The sequence below is a fragment of the Vigna umbellata genome, chromosome 4 (assembly GCF_029865625.1).
Source record: "Vigna umbellata cultivar VRB3 chromosome 4, Vumbellata_1.0, whole genome shotgun sequence".
In the NCBI taxonomy this organism is placed as follows: Eukaryota; Viridiplantae; Streptophyta; class Magnoliopsida; order Fabales; family Fabaceae; genus Vigna; species Vigna umbellata.
Window position 1 is genome coordinate 36,664,364 of NC_142168.1, and position 25,121 is coordinate 36,689,484.

At 36.8% G+C, this 25,121-nt stretch overlaps 1 protein-coding gene and 3 pseudogenes across 3 annotated transcripts; 3 read left to right on the plus strand and 1 right to left on the minus strand.

The window, feature by feature from the left end:
* The first annotated feature begins 847 nt into the window (after nucleotides 1-847).
* On the plus strand, nucleotides 848-2,467 carry LOC148200052 (pectate lyase pseudogene; annotated as a pseudogene).
* Nucleotides 2,468-16,067: 13,600 nt separating this feature from the next.
* LOC148200053 (pectate lyase pseudogene) lies at nucleotides 16,068-17,690 on the plus strand (annotated as a pseudogene).
* A 455-nt stretch (nucleotides 17,691-18,145) lies between these two features.
* Nucleotides 18,146-24,656, plus strand: LOC148200054 (uncharacterized). Of its 3 annotated transcripts, none has more exons than XM_088114002.1 (10): nucleotides 18,146-18,476; nucleotides 18,612-18,822; nucleotides 19,386-19,513; nucleotides 19,800-19,901; nucleotides 20,703-20,761; nucleotides 21,089-22,242; nucleotides 23,760-23,975; nucleotides 24,074-24,115; nucleotides 24,206-24,316; nucleotides 24,391-24,656. In XM_088114002.1, exons 6-10 carry the CDS (start codon nucleotides 21,100-21,102, stop codon nucleotides 24,442-24,444), a joined length of 1,566 nt encoding a protein of 521 aa, XP_087970128.1. In that variant the 5' UTR covers nucleotides 18,146-18,476; nucleotides 18,612-18,822; nucleotides 19,386-19,513; nucleotides 19,800-19,901; nucleotides 20,703-20,761; nucleotides 21,089-21,099; the 3' UTR covers nucleotides 24,445-24,656. The 3 variants fall into 3 exon arrangements, with proteins under 3 accessions (XP_087970128.1, XP_087970130.1, XP_087970129.1); XM_088114004.1 differs by having other exon boundaries at nucleotides 18,685-18,822; XM_088114003.1 differs by having other exon boundaries at nucleotides 18,723-18,822.
* On the minus strand, nucleotides 22,249-23,750 carry LOC148200055 (putative L-gulonolactone oxidase 6 pseudogene; annotated as a pseudogene).
* Nucleotides 24,657-25,121: the final 465 nt, after the last annotated feature.

Sequence of the window (25,121 nt, forward strand, 5' to 3'; positions counted from 1 at the left end):
ATATCTTTATCTAAAGATTTCAAAATATATTTTTAGTGTCGAATATAAAAAACAAAGAAGAATAAAGATATGAATAACATTATTGAATTCTTGAACTAAATTAAAGTTGAAAATTATATATATATATATATATATTAAGAAAATTTATTTATTTATTTTTTCTTTATCTATCATTAATTATTATTCTTTTTATATACATTTTTTTATTTTTATTGGGTGTTGAGACAAATATATATTAAGAAGATAATATATATTAAAAGGACAAGTTATGTATCCCAATTGTTATAAATAATTATAATTATATGCTCGATTCCATTTTTATTTGTCTGTGTTAAGCTGCTGTACCTTATTTTGTGTTTATTTACATTGGATTATTGAAACAAAAATTATATTATACATATAGTAACTTAAAAAATTTCTATCACTAGTAATTAATATTTAAATTTAATCAATTAATATTATTTATATAATCTGAAAACAACCATTGAAATTAAATAATAATAATAATAAAAAATAATAATAGTAATAAAAACAAGAATTGTTTTTATTTTCTTATAAAATAAAAGTTCTGTAGATATAGTTTAATGTTTTATTGCTGATAACAATCTATCAAATTAAGTTAGTATAAAAGTGATGAAAAATAAGAAAGAATGGTTTTGTTTTTTGTTTTTCAAATATAAAAATAGCATAGTTTTGTGGGTGAGACTTAACAGAACTATTTGCATGCCACATTTTTTGTTCTAAAGTTGGAATCATACGCAACATAGAAGGGTTACCGTTGTTTTGTGAAGAAGTTGTGTGCTATAAAAGGGATGAACTCACGAACCAATATGCCACAAGCCAAACACTTATCTCTTCTCTACTCTAACTGGCACAGGCTTGCCAAGGTCTTTGTTGGGTTCTTTGAGATCTCCCAAGACCTTGGACAACCTTGCCACACAAAACCAAAAAAATAAAATAACCAGAGGAAAACAATAAACATGGGAGGAAGTAGTGCAAAGGTTGTCTTCACCCTGTTGGTCACTCTGGCCATCACCATCCCATGCCTTGAGGCTGGCATTGCTAAATACGACGACTTTCTCAAAGCTCAAGCTGAAGAAGCCCACGAAATCGCTCTCCAGTCCTATGTGCCAACTCCTGAATTGGTCACCGGTGAGCTCAATTACCACGTTCATCGTGCCTTGAAAAACAGAACAAGGAGGGGACTGAATGAGGCCAAGAACCCTGTTGGAGGGCGCTGTGACAGCAGCAACCCCATTGACAATTGCTGGAGGTGCAACAAAGACTGGGCCAACGACAGGTATCGGTTGGCCAGATGCGGAAAAGGGTTCGGAAGACGCGCAGTGGGTGGGCTCGGTGGACCCATTTACGTTGTCACCGATAACTCCGACGAGGACATGGTCAACCCTAAGCCAGGAACCCTTCGATATGCCGTCACCCAAAAGGGTCCACTTTGGATCATCTTCCAACGCAGCATGATCATCACTCTGAAGCAGGAGCTTCTCATTTCCTCCGACAAGACCATCGACGGTCGTGGTGCCAACGTTCAGATCAAGGACGGTGGTGGCCTCACCATACAGTTCGCGAACAACGTCATCGTCCACGGAATTCGCGTTAAGAACATTGTGCCTAAGGAGGGTGGCATGATCAGGGACTCCTACAACCACGTTGGACTGAGAACGAGGAGTGATGGTGATGCCATCTCCCTATTCGGAGCCTCCAACGTGTGGATCGATCATGTATCTCTCTCTAACGCTGCCGATGGACTGATCGATGTGGTCCAAGGCTCCACAGCCATCACCATCTCCAACTGCCACATGACCAGACACGACCATGTGATGTTGTTCGGTGCGACTGACACGTACACGGAGGACAAGATCATGCAGATAACAGTGGCATTCAACCATTTCGGGCAGGGACTGATCCAGAGGATGCCAAGGTGCAGATGGGGATTCTTCCACGTTCTTAACAACGATTACACTCACTGGATGATGTACGCCATTGGTGGAAGCGCAGGGCCTACTATTCTTAGCCAAGGAAACCGTTTCATTGCTCCCAACAACGACGCTGCAAAGGAGGTCACACACAGAAATGCTACACCAGACGTCTGGAAGAACTGGCAGTGGCAATCCGACATGGACCTTCTCATGAACGGTGCCACTTTCAACACTTCCGGTGCTCCCATCAAGATTACACACAAGAAGGGTCTCATCATGAAGCCAAGAGATGGCACTCATGTCAGCAGACTCACACGCCATGCTGGCGCTCTCAACTGCTTTGTTGGCTTGCCTTGCTAGGGAATATATATTTATATCTATACATCTATAGATATACATACATGTGCATGTATATGCGTACGTGTGTGTGTTCAGTTTTTCTTTGTTATGCTTACTGAGACATCACACAAGATGTATGGTTTGTGCGGTTTTTGTTGGAGGATGAGTAGAGTTGAGTCTGAGTAGCATTACATTGATTCTTTACATGATTCTTTATATTTTTTTATCCTGTCCTATATCGAAGCATTTAAAATACACTTATGTCGGTAATTTAAAATATTTTTTCATATATTTGAAAACATACACAGCAGATATATAAGTCAGACAAAATCATAGGAGAACACAATTTCTATGTTGACTTGAAGATACCCACCAGGCGTTTATTAATATTTTAAACAAACGTTGGCCCATTTGAGTAGTACGAAGGGTAATTAAATCTAAAGCAACGGATAAATACACTTTTATATTTATTTAACATATAAGAATAACACTATTATAAAAGATTAAATTTTTAATTTTTTTAAGAAAAAAAAATAGAAAATAAGAAAATATAATGTTAAATAAATGTATAAAATTTATGTATATTAAAGTATAATTTTTCGTAAATCACTTGCAATGAGGTTTCGTTTGCTCTGTACGTGTTTTGGTTTCCCATTTTCCATTTTGGAATTTGAAGATTGTGATTTCGTTCGTCGAATACTGTGAGGTGGAAGAAGTTGTGTATGTCTGATGAAATCCTAAGTTATTATGTGGATTGTTTTTTGCGGTTTGTGATTTTGTTTGTGTTTTTGGTGTTCGTTTGTTATGTTTTTGGTGTTTGAACGTGAAGGAACGTTCAAGTACTGGAAAAAAAAGAAGGGTTGCTTGATTTTAGTTAAAGGGTTAAGTATATATAAGTAAGAAGGGTGGAAATCGTCTTCATCGCTGGGTTTTTGCACCAAACTATGCAAATATGCCCTCTTTATTATCAAAATGGACAAATTTTGACCCAAAGTGAAGTCGTGGGGGACCAAAACGACTTCAATTGAAGAAGTCGTGCCCCCCCCTTCACGACTTCACCCTGTTCATTTGACCAGGGTTGAAGTCGTGCACCCCAAAAACGACTTTAGACCAAGTGAGCGTTCGGTTTTGTATTCTCATGTAACGAGCGGTAGGATTCTTCCTTGAATAAAAGTTAGTAATATATTAGACATTCGTCCAAGCAGTATTCAAGTGAATTGGTGATTTAGGCGTTCGTCCTTAATTTAGTATTCTCATGAAGCAATCTCGAGCGTTCGGTCTTGGTAGATTAATGATTGTGAGCGTTCGTCCTAATTTGGTAGTCTCGGCTGGTGAACCTGAGCGTTCGGTCTTAAATTGGTAGGTTTCAATCTTGAGCTTTCGGTCTTCGTGTAACAGTGATCGTAGGCGTTCGTCTTTGGTATTCTCAGAGAGTGATCTTTAGCGTTCGGTCTTGGTTCTGTATTAGTAATTGTAGGCGTTCGGTCTTAAGTTGGTGTTCTTAGGCTTCAATCTTGAGTGTTCGGTTTTGGTGTAATAGTGATTATAAGCGTTCGTCCTAATTTGGTATTCTCGGATAATGATCCCGAGCGTTCGGTCAATCTTGAGTGTTCGGTTTCAATCTTGAGCGTTCAGTCTTTGTGACTTAGTTTAATTGTGATTGTGAGCGTTCGGCCTTAAGATAGTATTCTTAGGTTTGGATCTTGAGCGTTCGGCCTTGGTGAATTGTGATTGTGAGCGTTCGGTCTTAAGTTGGTATTCTTAGGCGTGAACCCTACGATTTCAATTTTTTTTTTATATTTTTTTATTAAAAACGGTATGGTAATCGATTACAACATGTGGTAATCGATTACCATACCCTAAAGTCGTTTTTGGGGTGCACGACTTCAACCCTGGTCAAATGAACAGGGTGAAGTCGTGCAGGGGGAACACGACTTCTTCAATTGAAGTCGTTTGGGTCCCCCACGACTTCCCCATTTTCGTAATTTTGGTTGAATTTACCTATTTCGGTAATATTAAAGGCAAATATGCCTAGTTTGGTGCAAAAACCTCATCGCTGGGTATAGCACAATTTCTTTCTATAAGTTAACTTTCATTTTTTCATTATTTCATCTTATATGTGTATGATAATTATTTGAATAAATACTTTTCACATGAATTTACAATATTTTTTTTTTGTGACTGTTGATTTATCAAACTAAATATATATACATACATGGATACATGATTTTGATTTCTTTCCTTATGATTCTGATAGTATATATAATTTTAGAATCATGAAGAGAATTAGAGTGTATATTTCAAGCATACTTAAGTGGTACGTATAAAATTTAGGCTTAATTACCTACTTAGTCCCCATGTTCGGAGGTAATTTGCTGTTTAGTACCCGGTTTTAAAAATGTAGGCATTTGATACCTATGTTTTGAAATTTGTATCAATTGAATCCTACCCACTTAACACCGTTATAAATCTAACGTTTTTTCTGACTGTGTATGTGATTTGTGGACGAGCGGTTATGGACGAGCGTTCGCTTCGTTGGACGAGCGTCCTCTTCTGCCTGACTGGGCGTTCGCTTCGCTGGACAAGCGTCCTCTTCTGCCTGACTGGGCGTTCGCTTCGCTGGACGAGCGTCCTCTTCTGCCTCGCTGGACGAGCGTCCTCTTCGCTGGACGATCGTCCTCGTCGCTCGTCCACAAACGCTCGTCCACAAATCACATACACAGTCAGAAAAACGTTAGATTTATAACGGCGTTAAGTGGGTAGGATTCAATTGATACAAATTTCAAAACATAGGTATCAAATGCCTACATTTTTAAAACCGGGTACTAAACAGCAAATTACCTCCGAACATGGGGACTAAGTAGGTAATTAAGCCTAAAATTTATTTACATTCAAATATATAACATTTTAAATGAAATATATTTGAACGTTTTTTAAAGTTAAGAATATAATATGATAAATTAAACTATAATTATCACCATGCCTTATTTATTTTTTATAATTGATGGGCTTTTGCGATGGATGAATTATTTGTAATATAATTTTAGAAAGTGAAAATGTTGGACACATACATTTTTGAGTGATGTGTGATAGTTTTTTCATCTCGTCATGATACTTTTTATTTAGATAAAAAAGAAAAAATAAACGATGTTTTTTCACAGATAAACATTTTAAATTTGAATGTAATAAAATGTTTATCTTTAATTCCTTACCATATTCTAATAGTCATATTTAAAAAAAAAAAAGCTTAATTACATGCATAAATGTATGAGTACACATTTGTGTTAGCGTATTTGACACATATAGTAAAAATACTTTGTCTAGAAGTTTATAGTGTAGTTTATACATATGTATAATTATATTTTTATTCTCACTATACATAAGAAGTTGTATCAATATTGCATTTGACATGATTTGGAATCAAGAATCTTATCATTTATTCTTTTCAATCAAACACAATTAACACTAAAACGATCATTTTAGATATACCCAACAATATACAATAATATAATATCACCAGTCACAATTTCATACATTATAATCCAATTTAAAGACAAACACTAGCTTCTCTTATCTTACACCAAAACTACCAAACTTTATACACTTCAAATCCTTACTTCAAGCTCAAGAAATCCTAGGAACGCCTATAAACCTCAGAATTAAGATCATAATAAATTATTAGGACGATTGATTGACAAAGAATGGGGAATAGATAAAGGAGAACACATGCAACAATCCTAAAAATCATAGATTTTAGAATAGAACAACAAAAGAAAAAAGGAGCCAAAACTTACTTGCTCTATTGAAGAAACCAATCGAGTAAAAATGTAGACTTTATTGTCGTGTTCGATTAGGTACCTCCTGATTGTCAAAGAGATGACTTAGGAGTTAAAACTCTTAAAAAGAAGGTATAGAACTCTAGAGAAGTGATTTTTGAAGAGATGAAATATTTAAAATAATGAAACTCGTTTATAACAAAACTATTTATAAATAAATCATTTAATATTAAAATAATCGAGTCTCACTACTACTACCACCTCTAAAATTGGGATTTTACATAATTTAAAAAAAAATTGTTTTTTAAATAAATATTTTGGAAAAATTATTAAAATAAGCTTATTAGAAAAACACATTAAAATAGAAAATTATTTATTTTAATAAAATCTAGTGTTTGTCGATTTTTATTATTACTTTAACGAACTAATTAAATTGGATGTAATTATTGAAATATTATTATTATATTTATTTATGTTATTATTACGTAGGATATGTATTTTTGAATATATATATATATATATATATATATATATATATATATATATAGAAAGTGAGTGAACAAAACAATAAAATAAAGTAATATTTACAAAAAGTTAATGTAATTTAAAAAAAAAAATTAAAGTATGTGTTTTTGAAATAAGTAGTTTTGAAAACTTAATTATTTAAAAGTATACGTAATTCATCCTTATTAAGACAAGCTTATTAGAGAAATACATTAAAAATATAAAATTATATATTTTAATAAAATCTAGCGTTTATTGATATTTATTATTATTTTAACCAGCTAATTAAATTGATGTAATTATTGAAATATTATTATTATATTTATTTATTTTATTATTAATTAGGAGATGTATTATTGTGTGTGTGACGAAGATTATATGTACCTTTCTGGTAGTGACGGAAATTAAAAAGTGGAAAATTCACTAAATAAATGTTAATAATGCATTTCTCTATAGTGATTTGGTTGAGGAGATCTACATAAAAGTTCCTTTAGATTTTCAAAACTCTAACTTTAGTTTGCAGGTTTTAAAAAGTAACTGTACAACTTAAAATAAGTTCCTCGTTGTTGGTTTGCTAACGATATTGAAGCGGTATGACTTTGTTCAATTGTATTCAGATTATTCACTATTTATATTGCACAGGAGAGAAATACATCTTTTGGATTAGCTATGTGGATAACTTCAACTATAAATTTTTTTAAAAACTTACTTAAGTTATTATTTTCGTTTGAAGGACCTACTAGTCTTAAAATATTTTTTGGGATTTCGTAATCACGAGAGGTTTATCTCTCAAAGAAAGTATGTATTAGAAATCATCGAAAACACATGTTTATTAGGTGTCAAGCATGTGAATTTTCCAATGGATCAACATCATAAGATCCAAAACCTATTGAAGATTGATTGGATGATTAATCTATTTGTCTATGATTAGATCACATTTTATCTCAATTTATGTAAAATCATCGTAAAGAGCATTGAAAGGTAGTCGTAAGGGTAGATATTTGAAGAAACATTTGGAACAAGGTATTTTACTACGATCTGATAGTAAATTGGAACTACAAGGATTGTGTGATTGAGATTGAACGGGTTGTCCACTTATAAGATGTTATTTCACTGGTTGGGTGGTGCTTCTTGGTTATTCTCCAATATCTTGAAAAACTAAGAAACAATCAATCATCTATCGTTCTTCTATAGAGGTTGAATATTGCACTATGATAGTGAATACATGTGAGTTAAAATGACTCAAATAATTACTTGATTAATTGGGAATTTATGATTCTAAAGGGATGTAATTATATTATGATACTCAATCAATATTACATGTTGTTCAGAATCCAATTTTTTATAAGAGGATAAAACATATTAAAGTTGATTGTTATTTTATTTATTTTTTATCATTAATAACTAATATATAAATAATAATAAGACAAACAAAACAAAACATAGCCACCTCCTTTGCAATAAAGTATACTGAAAAGCCTTAACAACACATATCATAAGTGATGAAAACAAGGGATTAGAATGATAGATAATAATATTATAGTAGATGAAACCCTTATTTTTATCCCACTTTTGAAATATTTTAGGATAGATTGAATACATAATTTTAGACATAGACACCAATTAGAATATGAAATAATTGCCTTTGATGTTTTATTTCTCAACCATGTCCAAGCTTTTAACCTTTGCCTGTTTCTAAATTCAATGGAATTCCTATGTTCTAATATACTTTTAATCCTAACCATCCATATCGCCTTCCAAAACTTATTTCCTTTTATATTCAAATCAGACCTATAAAATTGATCAAAATGTTGAAAAGTTTGGCTATGTTGGTTGTTAATACTCCAAACTATTTAAAGCAAAAATTACAAGCGAAGTTAGGTATCATACTCTCAAAGAAAAGATGTTGAACAAATTCTTCATATGCACCACACAAGGCGCATAAATTGTAAGAAAATTGCATTCTTTTCATTTTGTTCATAATAAAGTAACAACTGACACCATTTGTCTTTGATATGTTTTTCCTACCAAAGTACAGCTAGCAGACATTTTTTTTTAAGTTTTGGAAAAAAATATTATTTGAGTCTCTTTGTACAAGTTAGGCACTCAAGATATATGTTTTAACTTGAAGGAATATTGAGATATTATTATTGTTGTTATTTATTTTATTATTAATTATGAGATATATTGTTTGAACATTTATCGAGGTTGGTTTTTAGGAGTGATATTTTATCCTTTAATTGGTTAAGTGTATACACATACTTGTCACTTATGAATACTTAAAAAATAACAACTAAACAATTATCGAGAGCATGAAACTTTTTTGTATTTGAACTACAAAACAAATATATACAGATTATTAATTAAAAAACATATCTTAGCCTAGCCTATTTATCAATATAATTATGAACATCATTGGTTTGGATGAGCATAATTATAGGTATTATTTAGTAGACATAATTATTATATATTATTATGAATATTAATTATTTTACAAACATAATTATTTTTTATGAACATTATATATTTATATTACTTTGATAATTAAAGAAATGAATGCAAATTACGAATTTTAATTATTATGAAAATGATAAAAAAAAAGTATCATTACACCAGTGGAGAATTGACTTTTAAGGTCATCCCGTAGACATCAGACCACAAAATAATCAACATAAATTATTGACCGGTGACATTTTCGTAAATAAGTTGGACATCTAGATGTCGGTTAAGAGGGGCCTCGACGTCTATAATATTATAGACGTCGAAGCCCCCCTACCCGATGTCTATATGCCTGAAAGGTAGGTGAAAAGTCATTTTTCTCCGTCATATAGACTTCTGATCCCGCCATCCCCGATGTCTATATGCGATTATAGACGTCGGCACCCTGTAACAAACGTCTATATGGCTGACAGGGTAGATGAAAAGTAAACCCAGAATGTGAAAAGTCATTTTTTTCGCCATTTAGACGTCAGATCCCGCCACATCCGACATCTATATACATTGCGAATATTAATTTTTAAATCGAATGGACGTCATATTAGTGAGGTCGCCGACGTCTGGTCGAGAATAGACGTCGGGCACTGGGGGCACCGATGTCTTGATTCCAGTTAAATCAGAAATCGCGAACCCGCGGTTACGCACACTTCATCGTCTTTCTCCTCGCCTTTTCTCTCCGCGGCATTACATTTTCAGGTGCGCTTTATCTCTTTTGAGCCGTTTAAATTTAACACTCTGATTAAATTAGTCTTTGATTATGTTCCATTTGAACCGATCAAAATGAGTTTTCGTTGTGTTTTCGTGCAGTTATTCTCGTGTCTTTGAGTAGCGTAGTAGCACCTTCTCCCTTTGCTAGTTTCCTTGTAAGAAAAGTTTACGTCTTTTGTATCTCTTATAGCATTTCAACCCAAAATCAAACCTGGATCCTTGTCTAGTTCTCATGTCACCGTATTCTTTTTCATTGGCGGTTGGAATGGAACTAGCCAAGGACCCAGATTCGGTTTTCGGTTGAAATGCCACAAGAGATCCAAAAGACACAAGCTTTTCTTATGAGGAAACTAGCAAAGGAAGAAGGTGCTACTACGCTACCCAAAGACACGAGCTGCTGTAGACGTTGGTTAATGTCATGTCCGACATCTAAAGTGTCCTTAGACGTCGGTTAAAGGCATTAACTGACGTCTATAGTGCCCATAGACATAAGTTAAAGGCATTAACAGACGTCTATAGTGCCCTTAGACGTCGGTTTTGATGTAATCCGACGTCTTTAATAGACGTCATTAATGTCACCCGTAAAGATGTTGGATCGGAATCTGACGTTAAAAACCCAAAATAACAGACGTTTAAAGCCCTTTCTGCATTATTTATATAAACAGTTTCTTAAAAGTTATGGAAAATAAAATAAAAGAAATTGATTAAAAAGGATAAGAATTGGCATGATAAAATAAGTTAAAACAATACATAAAAATGTTATCTAAATCAATTCGTACTATATATATTACAAAATATAAATCAATATTTTCAAAGAAAACTGAAAATTACTTATTTGTAATGTTATAAGAAAACAAATATATATTAAAAAGATAAGTTATGTATCCCAATTGTAATAGATAATTATAATTATATGGTCTATTCCATTTTTATATGTCTGTGTGTTAAGCTGTTGATTTTATTTACTTTGGATGGCTGAAACTATTCATCTGTTACTGAAAAAAAAATGATATTGGACATATAGTAACTTTAAAATTTTATCACTAATAATTAATATTTAAATTTATTCCACTAATATTATTTATCTAATCTAAAAACAACGATTGAAATTAAATAATAATAATAATTGTTTCGGTAGGGATGTAGAGACCAAGATACGAACCTAACAACTTTACTCCCTTTCTCTCTGGTGCTAGCTTCACTGTGTTATATTTCTCTTTCTCTTCTCGGATCTTCGTAAGCAAAGTGGGCTGGGTACCTGCAAAGGCACTCCGACGCTCAAGTCAACAGGGGTGTTGTTCGAAATATGAGAAATCTCAATCAATTTTCTCTTAGGGAAAAAACGTACCTTTTTTCTGGTGTGCTTCGTATATTTAAATTAACATAATAAACCGTTTACCTGAAAATCCGGTCAGTTACTGAAGTGGAAGTTGTAACCGTCGAATTGTGCGCTGACACTGAGTCAATTATTTCCACGATATATGGTCGTGATTCGCGGCGTTATTCAGTCAAGGTGTGTAACTGCTTAACTGCTAGATCACGGTGTCACATTCTGTATGTCGATCATCATTCGTGTCGACCTAAGTGGATGACGTGTCGGACGTATGTCTCATGTCGCGACATCGCTTATGCGGTTGTTTGTCGAGCCTCTGTATGTCGATCATCATTCGTGTCGACCTAGGTGGATGACGTGTCGGACGTATGTCTCATGTCGCGACATCGCTTATGCGGCTGTCGAGCCTCAAATGGTCGAGAGCGTCACGTGGTCGTAAGCTATTACGGTTGGTTATCAAGTGATCGACCAAGCTGTGTGGTCGAACGTCATTACAGTAACCTTCAGTGGTTGTTATTGGTTGACCGTTGGGTATCCTATAGTACATGCCCCCCAAGTCCGAGTATATGGGTGACAAAGTTACAAAGGACTTTGAATATTGTTTGGAGAGTCGAGGGGAGGTGGAGAAAACGAGGAGACGTGGAGTAGACGAGGAGTCGTTGAGAAAACGAGGAGACGTGGATAAAACGTGGATGACAGCTGGTTACGGCGTTACGAATTTTAGGGTTTTCCCGCTCCTTTAGGGAAGTGAAGAGACGCGAATTAGTAGCCGTTAGATCAAAAGAATCCTACGGCGCTTGACGAATAAACCGTTTTGGCTTCTTCAGCACGATTCAGAAGGGGTTTAGGGTCACTTTTGCATAAAATCAGACATTGAGAGCGTGTACGGCTAGCGAGAGTGCTTCTTCTTCCGTCAGTCTCATTGCCTGCGTTACTACGAGAATCAATCAGGTAACCTTAAAATCTCTTTCGTCTTAGTGTACTTACTATTGATCATGGAAGGGAGGGGGCAGGATACTGGGGGTGAAACGCCGGGGCCGTCATCTACGGTGGAATGTGCCGCAATTACTACAGTACCGTATGGGGAGAGAGCCTTTGTATATGGAAACGTATGTGGTGAGGGTCCAGGGGGACGCATGATATCTCTGATTAGCGGAGATGAATACGCCTGGGCGGCGCGTGAGGTAAAGGAACTGAGGAGTCAATTTAGGAGTAGGGCCATCCTTATGGATTGGATTGAGAATAGTTGTGTGTTGAGGACCCTAGGGTATCAGACTTGTGTGAAATTGGTAGCGTGTCGGGAGGATGAGAGGGTTTGTCATGGGAGGGAGAATGCTGCTGATGAATTCTTTTACTGTTATGCTGCGTTATTCTACGATTTGTATGTAAGATTGCCGTTCACCACTTTCCAAATAGATGTTTTGCGAACCTTGAATGTTGCACCTAGCCAACTGCATCCCAATAGTTGGGGATATGTACAGGCCTTCGGAGTGTTGTGTGGGGTGTTAGGAATTAGGCCTACTGTAGGCTTGTTTTTGTATTTCTTTAGATGTCGCCCGCTTGCGACGAAGGGGTGGGTGTCACTGATTTCGGAACCAGGTAACGCAATGTTAGAGCTTTACCTGCAATCGTATAGGGGTTTTAAGGAAAAATTTTTTAAGGTGTCGATCACCGATGCTGGTCGACGGTTCTTTTTTGATGGTGAGGGGAATCCCAGATTTCCCTTATATTGGACACAGGAGCCTCTGAAATTTACCTCGTGGCCGGAGGATAAGATGACGATTGAAGAGTTGGAGGCTTTGAGTGTGTTGACCTCGTTGCCCCGCCCCTTCTCTTCACGTCAGATTATAGATTGCCTCGAGTTCGATGACGCGGGGGCGAGGGTGTTTGGTATGTGTCTTTACCTACTACTTTTGTAAATTGTTATGTTGTTGCTGACCAGTGTGGGTGGATGTTTGTGTTTGCAGAGATAATGGGAAGGAAAGGTAGGGGTATCAATTGGTTTCAGAGCATTGATAGCGAGAGGGATGAAGGTAATCGGCCAGGGTCGTCTGTTGAGCAACAACGCTCCCAGGTGCCACCATCTGGTCCACCTCCAGTCGCAGTGGCGTCGGTTGGGGAGACAACACAAGTTGAGGTGCCCCTTGTGCGCAAAAGGAAAGCCAAGATAGTCGACCCTAACCGCGAGGCGTCAAAGAAAAGCAAGGAGGTGGTTGAAGACACTGAACGTCCCCTTCCGCTGGGCATATGGGATCGCGCCTTCATGCCGGGTCATAGAGTGGACCTCAACCTGGATGCTTCAGAGAAAAGGTGATCGAGAACATGAGCGAGCAACAAATTGCTGACAGCTTGCTGGAGATGAATACACGAGCCCAAGCGCTGGCTTGGCATCTGGCGTATGCTTCGGATAGGGGTCAGATGCGGTCTGAGTTAGAAAAGGTGCGTGCCCAACTGAAAGAGCTTGCCGAGGTCCATGCTGGCTGTGAGGTCAGGCAGAAGCGTGCTGAAGAAATGTTGAAGGAGGGTGAGGCACGGTGGAATAAGACTCGGGAAGCTGGGGTGGTCCTCCAACAAGAACGCGATCAGATGGCGAGGGATCTGGATCAAGCGAAGAACTCGATGCTGATAGTGGCCCGAGAGAGAAATGCGCTGAAGGTAGAAATCTTTGAGCACAAGGAGTTGATCGAGGAGCTGAAGGATGCGGTCATGGATGAACATAAGAAAGGCTTCAGGAAGGCTTTGAGGCAAGTCGGGCACTTGCTTCAGGTATCGACTAAGGGAGCTGAATTTGACGTTCGTAAGGATGTGCATGAAGGTCAGCTGAAGCCCTTGAAAGAAATTCCGGAGGACGCTGTCCTCGAGGGGGAAGAGGATGAGGAGGTGGTCGCCAACAACGAGCCCGAACGAGCTACGGAGGTCAATGAGTCCGCCAAGGAGAGTGCTGAAACGGTTGAAGGCGATACATCTAAAATTGTAATAGATTAGGATGTAGTAAGGATTTGTACATACATACTTGGGTATTTTGTTGATGACTATTATCTTGAAATTTGATAATACATGAATGCTTGACGTTGAAACAGAAGGCGTTTTGCATGTGTGGCGATATTTGTAGTGATCGTTAAGTGTGAGTGTCGAGTACACTGGTAACGTGTCGTGGGACAGTCGAGTGCGATAGTCGAGTGAGGAGAATATGGGGTGTTCGAGGGTGAACATCTACCCGAGGGAGTGTATCCCAAGCATATTGGGTGTTCATGGGTGAACATCGACCAATGGGAGTGTATCCCGAACGTACTGGGTGTTCAAGGGTGAACATCTACCAGTGAGTGTGCTCTTAAGCCCTTTATGTGTAGAAGGGTCCGGTACGACAAGCCTGGGACTCGACATTAGCACAGTGATAAATGAATCTAAACAATAACATGATGAAATGTAATCTTTATTCGATAACTGAATTCGATAGTGTTGTAAAAAGAATGAACAAGACATTAACTAAAGTAATGTTTGAGGTGGGTGGCGTTCCAGGTATTGGGGACTGGTCGTCCATCAAGAAGCTGGAGGCGATATGCGCCGTTCAACATGTTCTCTGCGACCCGAAAGGGTCCTTCCCAGTTAGCTGCAAGCTTGCCATGGGCTCGATTCTTCCGAGCCTCTCCCCGCTTTCGCCACACCAAATCGCCACTTTTGAAGGCTCGGGGCTTGACCTTGGTATTGTATCGTCGAGAGAGCATGCGCTTCTGGGCCTCAGCGCGGACGGTGGCAACCTCTCGACGTTCAGGAAGGGCGTCGAGATTCGTTCGTAACTGCTCGTCATTAAGCGACATATCAGTGATTTGGCGTCTCAATGAGGGCTCGCCTACCTCGACTGGGAGCATGGCATCAGTGCCGTAGGTTAAGTTGAAGGGCGTCTCCCCGGTAGATCCATGGGGAGTGCATCTGTATGCCCAAAGGACTTCTGGTAGCTCCTCCACCCATAAACTCTTGGCGTCACCGAGTCGCTTTTTTAGCTCTGTCAGAACTGCTTTGTTTGCGGCTTCGGCTTGGCCGTTTGTTTGAGGATGTTCGACTGATGAGGTGACATGCTTAATGCCTAAATTGCTAAGGAAATCTTCCAACTTGCGTTCGATGAATTGGCGACCATTGTCGGTGATGATCTTCTGAGGGAGACCGAACCGACAGATGAGACGCCAAATGAATTTCTGCACTCGTTGGGCGCTGATGACAGATAGTGGTTCAGCTTCTATCCATTTTGTGAAATAATCGACCGCCACTAAGAGGAACTTGTTTTGGGCTTTGGCGATCGGCAGAGGTCCCACTATGTCGAGACCCCATTGGGCGAATGGCCAAGGAGAAACGATATTATGCAAATCTTCGGGAGGTGCACGTATGTCGCGACATCGCTTATGCGGTTGTTTGTCGAGCCTCTGTATGTCGATCATCATTCGTGTCGACCTAGGTGGATGACGTGTCGGACGTATGTCTCATGTCGCGACATCGCTTATGCGGCTGTCGAGCCTCAAATGGTCGAGAGCGTCACGTGGTCGTAAGCTATTACGGTTGGTTATCAAGTGATCGACCAAGCTGTGTGGTCGAACGTCATTACAGTAACCTTCAGTGGTTGTTATTGGTTGACCGTTGGGTATCCTATAGTACAATAATAATAACAAGAATTATTTTTACCTTCTTATAAAATAAAACTTCTCTATGCATATTTTAATGTTTTAATATGGTTGATAAGAATAGATTAAATTAATTTAGTATAATAGTGATGAAAAATAAGATATAATGGTTTTTTGTTTTTCAAATATAAAAATAGCATAATTTTGTAGGCGAGACTTAACAGAACTATTTTTGCATGCCACATTTTTTGTTCTAAATTTGGAATCATACACAACATAGAAGGGTTACCGTTGTTTTGTGAAGAAGTTGTGTGCTATAAAAGGGATGAACTCACGAACCAATATGCCACAAGCCAAACACTTATCTCTTCTCTACTCTAACTGGCACAGGCTTGCCAAGGTCTTTGTTGGGTTCTTTGAGATCTCCCAAGACCTTGGACAACCTTGTCACACAAAACCAGAAAAAGGAAAAACATCAACAGAGGAAAACAATAAACATGGGAGGAAGTAGTGCAAAGGTTGTCTTCACCCTGTTGGTCACTCTGGCCATCACCATCCCATGCCTTGAGGCTGGCATTGCTAAATACGACGACTTTCTCAAAGCTCAAGCTGAAGAAGCCCACGAAATCGCTCTCCAGTCCTATGTGCCAACTCCTGAATTGGTCACCGGTGAGCTCAATTACCACGTTCATCGTGCCTTGAAAAACAGAACAAGGAGGGGACTGAATGAGGCCAAGAACCCTGTTGGAGGGCGCTGTGACAGCAGCAACCCCATTGACAATTGCTGGAGGTGCAACAAAGACTGGGCCAACGACAGGTATCGGTTGGCCAGATGCGGAAAAGGGTTCGGAAGACGCGCAGTGGGTGGGCTCGGTGGACCCATTTACGTTGTCACCGATAACTCCGACGAGGACATGGTCAACCCTAAGCCAGGAACCCTTCGATATGCCGTCACCCAAAAGGGTCCACTTTGGATCATCTTCCAACGCAGCATGATCATCACTCTGAAGCAGGAGCTTCTCATTTCCTCCGACAAGACCATCGACGGTCGTGGTGCCAACGTTCAGATCAAGGACGGTGGTGGCCTCACCATACAGTTCGCGAACAACGTCATCATCCACGGAATTCGCGTTAAGAACATTGTGCCTAAGGAGGGTGGCATGATCAGGGACTCCTACAACCACGTTGGACTGAGAACGAGGAGTGATGGTGATGCCATCTCCCTATTCGGAGCCTCCAACGTGTGGATCGATCATGTTTCTCTCTCTAACGCTGCCGATGGACTGATCGATGTGATCCAAGGCTCCACAGCCATCACCATCTCCAACTGCCACATGACCAGACACAACGATGTGATGTTGTTCGGTGCGACTGACTCGTACACGGAGGACAAGATCATGCAGATAACAGTGGCATTCAACCATTTCGGGCAGGGACTGATCCAGAGGATGCCAAGGTGCAGATGGGGATTCTTCCACGTTCTTAACAACGATTACACTCACTGGATGATGTACGCCATTGGTGGAAGCGCAGGGCCTACTATTCTTAGCCAAGGAAACCGTTTCATTGCTCCCAACAACGACGCTGCAAAGGAGGTCACACACAGAATTGCTACACCAGACGTCTGGAAGAACTGGCAGTGGCAATCCGACATGGACCTTCTCATGAACGGTGCCACTTTCAACACTTCCGGTGCTCCCATCAAGATTACACACAAGAAGGGTCTCATCATGAAGCCAAGAGATGGCACTCATGTCAGCAGACTCACACGCCATGCTGGCGCTCTCAACTGCTTTGTTGGCTTGCCTTGCTAGGGAATATATATTTATATCTATACATCTATAGATATACATACATGTGCATGTATATGCGTACGTGTGTGTGTTCAGTTTTTCTTTGTTATGCTTACTGAGACATCACACAAGATGTATGGTTTGTGCGGTTTTTGTTGGAGGATGAGTAGAGTTGAGTCTGAGTAGCATTACATTGATTCTTTACATGATTCTTTATATTTTTTTATGCTGTCCTATATCGAAGCATTTAAAATACACTTATGTCGGTAATTTAAAATATTTTTTCATATATTTGAAAACATACACAGCAGATATATAAGTCAGACAAAATCATAGGAGAACACAATTTCTATGTTGACTTGAAGATACCCACCAGGCGTTTATTAATATTTTAAACAAACGTTGGCCCATTTGAGTAGTACGAAGGGTAATTAAATCTAAAGCAACGGATAAATCACTACAAAAATAATTAATTTTAAGGGGGGTTATTTACCGGCGGTTTTAAAAACCCCGAGTAGTTCCTGCGGTTTATGTCTAAAACCGCATGTATTTCTGGGGGTTATAACAAAACCGCCCCTAAAATATAATTTTTTAATTTTTAAAATACTTATCAACATATCCCCGCTCTCGCCTTCACTCATTACTTTCGAAATCCATCTAATCTAATTCTCTGAAACTATCACTAAACCCTAACCTCCTTCCCCGCCTTTATCAAATTCTCCCCCAAACCCTTCACCGCACCACAATCTTCTCCTGCTCTCCTTCGTGTTCGTCTTCTCCTGCTCTCCTTCGTGTTCGTCTTCTCCTGCTTGAGATATGTGAACATTTGATGATTTATCTGATGATGGAGGCGTCTATGACTCTGTAGGAAAGGGGAGCCAAAATACCTGCACAGTGTTGGAGCTGTTTGCACTCGCTGCTCCTCCTCCTCCATATCTGTCCGTGGTGTTGCTTGGAATGTTTGATTGTGAATCAAGGTTTAATTTTATTACCCTTTTTCTGTTTCATTTTTGGAATAGGTTTTAGATTAGGTATATTTTTCTGTTGAAAATAAAGCAAGTTTCTCTGATTCTTTTCTTAATATGGTTTTTTCATATGCTTTGCCTCTGAAGTGCCTCTTTCTGATACGAGTTACTTTCTTGTTCTCCTATCTTGCACACTCTGCCTCCACAAATTTCTACAAAGCTTCTGCCTCCACAAATGATCTACCGGTATTTTTGTAGGTCCCAAGCTCTGAAATATTCTTCAGTTTGAATGCTACTATTGTTGGCTTAGCTGTTGATTCTGAAGGACCTGAAAATTTACCTTGGTGTTTTGGCCTTGGTACGTCATTTGACTAACTTCCTGAATTTGAAGTGTTTCATTATGTTCTGTTCTGAAACCGAGGATAATTTTTTACTGAAATACTTCTGCAGCATTGAAATTTTAGATTAAAAAGCTAATAAGGTTGCAATAGTAAAGCAAACTACCTGAAAATGCCCATTCTATGTTTTACAAGTCTTTGAAAACATCAAATGCCTTGTAAACAAAATGGTAATGCTATTTGAAAGAAATGGTATTATTGAACTTAAACAATTTCAAATTTTGTAAGACAAAAGTATTGTGAACTAAATGTGCATTTTTGAGTTAGCTTATCTTGTATATCTGTCTATTGGTTGTGAGAAGTTTACCACTGTCTCAGCTTTGCAATGACATAAACTGTAGTATATCTGGAGAGATCTCTACCTATCTAGGCTATCATGCTTCCAAAGATGTTGAAGAGAGAGAATAAAACAAGAATATGACTGTCACAAATCAAAAAGGCTATTGTTCTAGTTGAGTAGTTATGCATTTTGATAATTCTAAGCAAATCATTTTTTAACACATCTTGATTTCTTATGTTTCAGGGATTGTGAGGGGCATTGACACAGTAAAAGGTGTGCTATATGTCATTACTCCTGTGCCACATAGTTCCTTGGAAAAGGTCAACCTCTTGCTACAGGGTTATATTCAAATTCCCTCTTGTTTGTTGCAGGCAAGATATTGTTTTACATGCTTTTTCTTTCTTCTTAACATAATATTACAGAAATGAAAGATAATATGTTGAAGTTCATTCAATCTGCTTTCTTTCTGTTGTCTCAGCCTTTTCTACTAGTTGCTAGAATGTGTTCAGTTATTTATATTAGTAGGTTTATTCTTTATTGCTGATGGTAGCTAATAGACGAACAGATATTTAACACGATAATAATTATTATTATTTCTGACTGGAATTCATGATTAAGAAAATGTTTCTTCTTATACAAAAAATGACTTATTTTCAGGTTCAGGGATGCATCTCACCATACATGTCAGCAAATACTTTGGCTATAAACTAGTTATTCATGTGTTAGCGAAGAGAATCATTTCAGTAGCATATTAGCAGGGTAACAGCCATTATAGTTTACTTATATTATCATTTTTCCTTATTTGCTATATACAATTTTGTTTACTGTTATTTATATTTATAAACAGTAGATGTACATTTGTGGATATTTAGCATTGAAATTATACTCGATTGCTTGTGGATATATATATATATATATATATATATATATATATATATATATATATATATATATATATATATATATATATATATATATACTTTCTTTTCTATTTTTTACAAGATCAATTAGGTATCTTTTAAATACTACAATTTCATAAACTTCCTCGGTCTTCATTTTTTAACGTATGTAATTTTTTTCTTTTTTGTATTTGTTTTTAATTAATAAGGTGAATCAGGTTTGTATTTTTAGAAGATACTCCGATCCTTAAATTTAGTATAATTACTTTTATCATTAATGTGAACGTAAATAAATTAATTTTATCAATATAATATTTATAGTATAATTTAATATTAATGGGTCTTTAGATTTGAATCCAGTGATCCATTTATCTTAATTAAGTTAGTGTTTAACTATATTTTGTTATGTTTAAAAATAAACACTATGTCATTAGTTTTAATCAAAGCTTCACTCATTTTTTTAATTCTCTTTGCTTTGTTCAATCAACATTAGAACTTTTCATATTTTGTGAATTTTTTTGTTGGCACAACTTATGTTGAGAGATCAATTTCATTCTTTTTAGTAAGTGTATTCTTGTATATATTCTAATTTATTTTGATGATCTAAAAATTCATAATCAATATTATAACAACATTTTTGTATTCACTTCTTGTGTATCAGGGAGTCCTATTAGCTGTGTTACAAGATTTGGAGACTATTCTGCTAAAAAATCTCAAGTGGTAATACAAAAAATTCCGACTTTGTCCTCAGTTTTGAAAAATGTTCTTGTCAATTACTTGTATTTCTTTATGTTGTGTATTATTTCCTTAATATTACTCCTAAAATATTCTTTCCTTAAAATCTGAAGTTCCTTCTTCAAATGTTGACTTTCCCCATAAATCCCTTGATCTAAGGGATTGTGAGTTGACTTTCCCCATAAAAGGAAAGTCGATTGTAAATGATTTTCCTTGGATTAGTTCTCAAAGTTTAGTAAATTCATCTCATGTAGTGTATTTCGTTGAATATCGTCACTTATTCTAACCTTCCAATCCTCTTGGCATGAACAGAGGTCGTTGTAATGGATAGATCATGGATAGACATGCCTCGAAATACAAATCAATATATGAGAGGATTGAATACCTTCTTGGACTTTGCATTCACTAATAGTGGTGTTAGGGGAAAGATAGTATGTCCATGTCAGAAATGCAATTTTAAGAAATGGCAAAGTCGTGAAGAAGTATATGAGCACTTAATTATTAAACCTTTTCCAAAAGGTTATACAGTATGGCATCTACACGGGGAGAGAAGAGTAAATGACGAAGCTCCTCAAGTAATGGCCGAAGCTCCTCAAGTAATGGTCGAAGCTCCTCAAGTAATGGCCGAAGCTCCTCAAGTAATGGTTGAAGAAGATGGTGGAAGAGTTGAAATTAATGATAATATGTGTGAAATGATTAATGATAATATGGGTGCAGAGTCAAGCCATACTAGAAGTCATGATGGGACAAATTTTTTTGAATTAATGCAAGATGGACAACAAAGCTTATATGAAGGATGTGATAAATATTCAAAACTTTCTTTCTTGGTGAAGTTGTATCACATCAAATGTCTATGCAGAATAAGTGACAAAGCTATGTCCATGATACTGGAATTGCTAGCAGATGCATTTGAACATGCTAAAATTCCAAATTCATTCTATGAAGCCAAAAAAGTGATTAGCAAGCTTGGTCTTCATTACACCAAAATTGATGCTTGCCCGAATGATTGTATGTTGTATGTTGGAGAAGACAAAGATAAAGATTCTTGTAAGAAATGTAAGACATCAAGATGGAAGCCAAAAAAGAGAAATACAATTGGTGACGATGTTGTTGTTAATAAGCGAAAGAAGATTCCTGCAAAGGTGTTAAGGTATTTTCCTTTGAAGCCTCGATTACAGAGGATGTTTTTGTCATCTAAAATAGCTGAGCATATGAGATGGCATGCATCAGAAAGTACGGATGAAGGCATGTTAAGACATCCAAGAGATTCTGAAGCATGGAAGAAATTTGACTTGATGCACCCTCAATTTGCCTTAGACCCTCGAAACGTGAGACTCGGTTTAGCTACTGATGGGTTCAATCCATATGGGAACTTGAGCACCAATCACAGTATTTGGCCAGTTGTTCTCATACCATACAACCTTCCTCCTTGGATGTGTATGAAACAAAGTTCATTGGAAATTGGTGTAAGTTCCAATCTTTTTAGTATTTCCTATAATTGTTGTATTTCGGCATATTGTTTCATAAGGTGACTTTGTGATGAACACACCTCTTGTAAGAAATCAACGGTTCCTTTTCTTTCGGGTATTTCGTTTTAATTAATTTGTTTGCTATGTCAAATTGGTGTTATTTCAGTCGTTGTTCATTTTAGTGCTTTGATGGCTGGATTTTGTTCCCTGTACTTTGGTGTACTTAGAAATTTTCTAGAAAATATTTCTTGAAATTGCACTTGCTAAGAGTCATTTTTGCATCATTGCTCTTGTATTCTGAATTGAGATTGATCAACTTGGGATTTAAGTGTGTAGGCTTTGCTTGTATGTTCTACAATAGTAGAGGTCTTAAACACATCAATTTTAGCTTTGATCAAAAACACATAATTAATCAATCATGTTTGGTCGAGACTCCTAAATTCAAATCTGCATGCTCCAGCAAAATCAAATTAAAAACCAAATTTGTTTGCTTGCATTGGCTGGTATATGTAATGAAACCTTGTATTTGCTTTGTCAGAAATTATAGTTCACTTTCACTAAATGGCTACTGCATGACTTTTCACATAACTAGTCCTAGCTAGTACAACAACAAATAACTTACCCTTTCAACTTTGTATGCATCACACAATGCGTTTATTAATCCTTTGGTATATGTAAATTACAGCTATAAATATCATCACTTATCACACAGTATAAATGGATCATCTTTTGTAAACTTTGGTCTCATTGGGATTTCAAATGAGTACAAACCCTTGCTTCCTTGTAAACTTTGCCTGCTCTGCAATAGTAACCTCTGCTTGGATTGCAATGACTATCCTGTGAGCAAATGCACACCTCTTCTAAAGCCCATCCATCTTTCACTATCATCACCCCATCTTTTAGTCCAAGCATTTGGTCTGTCCACGTACTTGAGAAAACCCCTTCTGAATCATACTTCTCTTTAACCCTCAAAAATTTCTCTGCATTTTTGTACTTCTTGATGGCTCCTTCAAACGCCAAGTTCCTATTCTTACCCCAATGAGGTAATCCTCCATATTTGAAAATCCCAATTTGCTCAATCTCTTCAACAATGTCTTCATAGAGCCTAGGACTCATAGGGTCCTTGCTACTGTAGTAGGTAATATCAAAGTCTAAAGCATCCTCTTGCTTCCCCAAGTAGGCATTTGAAGCCTTCACATAACGCATGAGAATTCCCTTGTAAAGCATCATCTTGCTTCATATATTGTAAAATCAAAGCCATTCATTGTAAGAAACCATTATAGTTCAGACAGTTAAGCATTAGATGTGATCTTTCTTTGGATTGTCATAATCTCTTTAGTGACAATTCATGATGTATCTCTTTAGTGATATAATTATTGATTGACAATTCTTGCTACTGTTTTTGCAAACATCTTAAGTTTAAATATAAGTATATTGCTGCCAACTCAATAGTTTGTCTCTTTATACAAATGCAATGTTTTTAATGTTGGCATCATTGATTACGTTGTATGTAGGAAAAAATTCAAACATATGAATCTACAACATCGTCTCAATCAAAAGAAATATCAAGTTTAGATTCATTGGCTCATGCTTTAGGAAGCCAAGAGCATTGTGGACGTGTTCGCGGTCTAGGTTTGGGTCCTTGCCCATCTAAAGTCTTTGGAATCCATGCTCGTTCTCATATTGGATCATCTTCATCTACTCCTTCTAATGTTGAATTACAATCCCAGGTTAATGAATATTTAAATATTTATTTGGTTTGTTCCTTTTAAAATTAACATGTTAGGTATCATATTTCTCACTTTTTAAATAAATTTTTCTGTTATAGGTATCTTCATTGACTTCTTCTAATGTTAAATTGGAATCTCAGGTTAATGAATATTTACTTGGTTTGTTTCTTTTAAGATTAACATGTTAGGTATCATATTTCTAACTTTTTAAATAAATTTTTCTGTTATAGGTATCTTCATTGACATCACAAGTCAATGAAATGAAGGCAATCATGACACTTTTGTTGCAAAATCATCAAGGTCCATTGCCTTCACAATTTGCAGTATTTCAAAGATCATCGGTAATAATTGTTAAATTTATTTGTACGATTTTTTATTAAATATATTATCGACTAACTATTATGTTATATTATAGGTATCTGATCAAGGGAGTGGACCAAACAATGGATGTAATGAAGAAAAAAATTAGATAGTTATTGAATACTTTTATGAGTCATACTTTTAGTATTGAACATCTATATTGAACATATGTAATGAACATCTTTCTTTTTAATTTTTATGTATGAACAATTAGTTGTATGAATGCTATTAGGTTGAACAATTAGTTGTATGAATGCTATTAGGTTGAATAATGTAGTTTATTTTATACAATATTATTAAATTTTAGTTCATATTAATTTATTGTTTGTTTTGTCAATAAAACCATTTCTATTATAATCTAATTTTATTACATTAAAAAAAAATGAACTATACAAATTCCCGTCGGTTTTAACCCCGGTAAACTAAACCATCAAAAGTAGGGGCGGTTTTGAGATAACCCCAGCTTGTTCCGGCGGTTTTTGACTCGCCCCGCTATTCCCGGCGGTTTCTACAAAACCCCCGGAAATTCCGGCGGTTTCTACAAAACCCCTGGAAATTCCGGCGGTTCCAGGGAACCCCCGCTAATACTGGCAGTTTTTTCAAAACCGCCGGTGCTTGCTTGGCGACGGACGTTTTCCCACCGGTTTTTCCAACCGCGGGAAATATGATTTGCGGGGGTTAAAACCGCCGGTAACATTTAAAATAACCGCCGGTAAAAATACAGATTTTTGTAGTGAATACACTTTTATATTTATTTAACATATAAGAATAACACTATTATAAAAG

What these genes read in the sequence shown, in the direction of transcription:
- LOC148200054 (XM_088114002.1), top strand. Translation starts at nt 21,100, where the DNA reads ATGGATAGATCATGGATAGACATGCCTCGAAATACAAATCAATATATG. An exon ending in AAAGTTCATTGGAAATTGGT is followed by an intron (nt 22,243 to 23,759) that starts GTAAGTTCCAAT and finishes CGTTGTATGTAG; the next exon opens with GAAAAAATTCAAACATATGA. An exon ending in ATGTTAAATTGGAATCTCAG is followed by an intron (nt 24,116 to 24,205) that starts GTTAATGAATAT and finishes TTTCTGTTATAG; the next exon opens with GTATCTTCATTGACATCACA.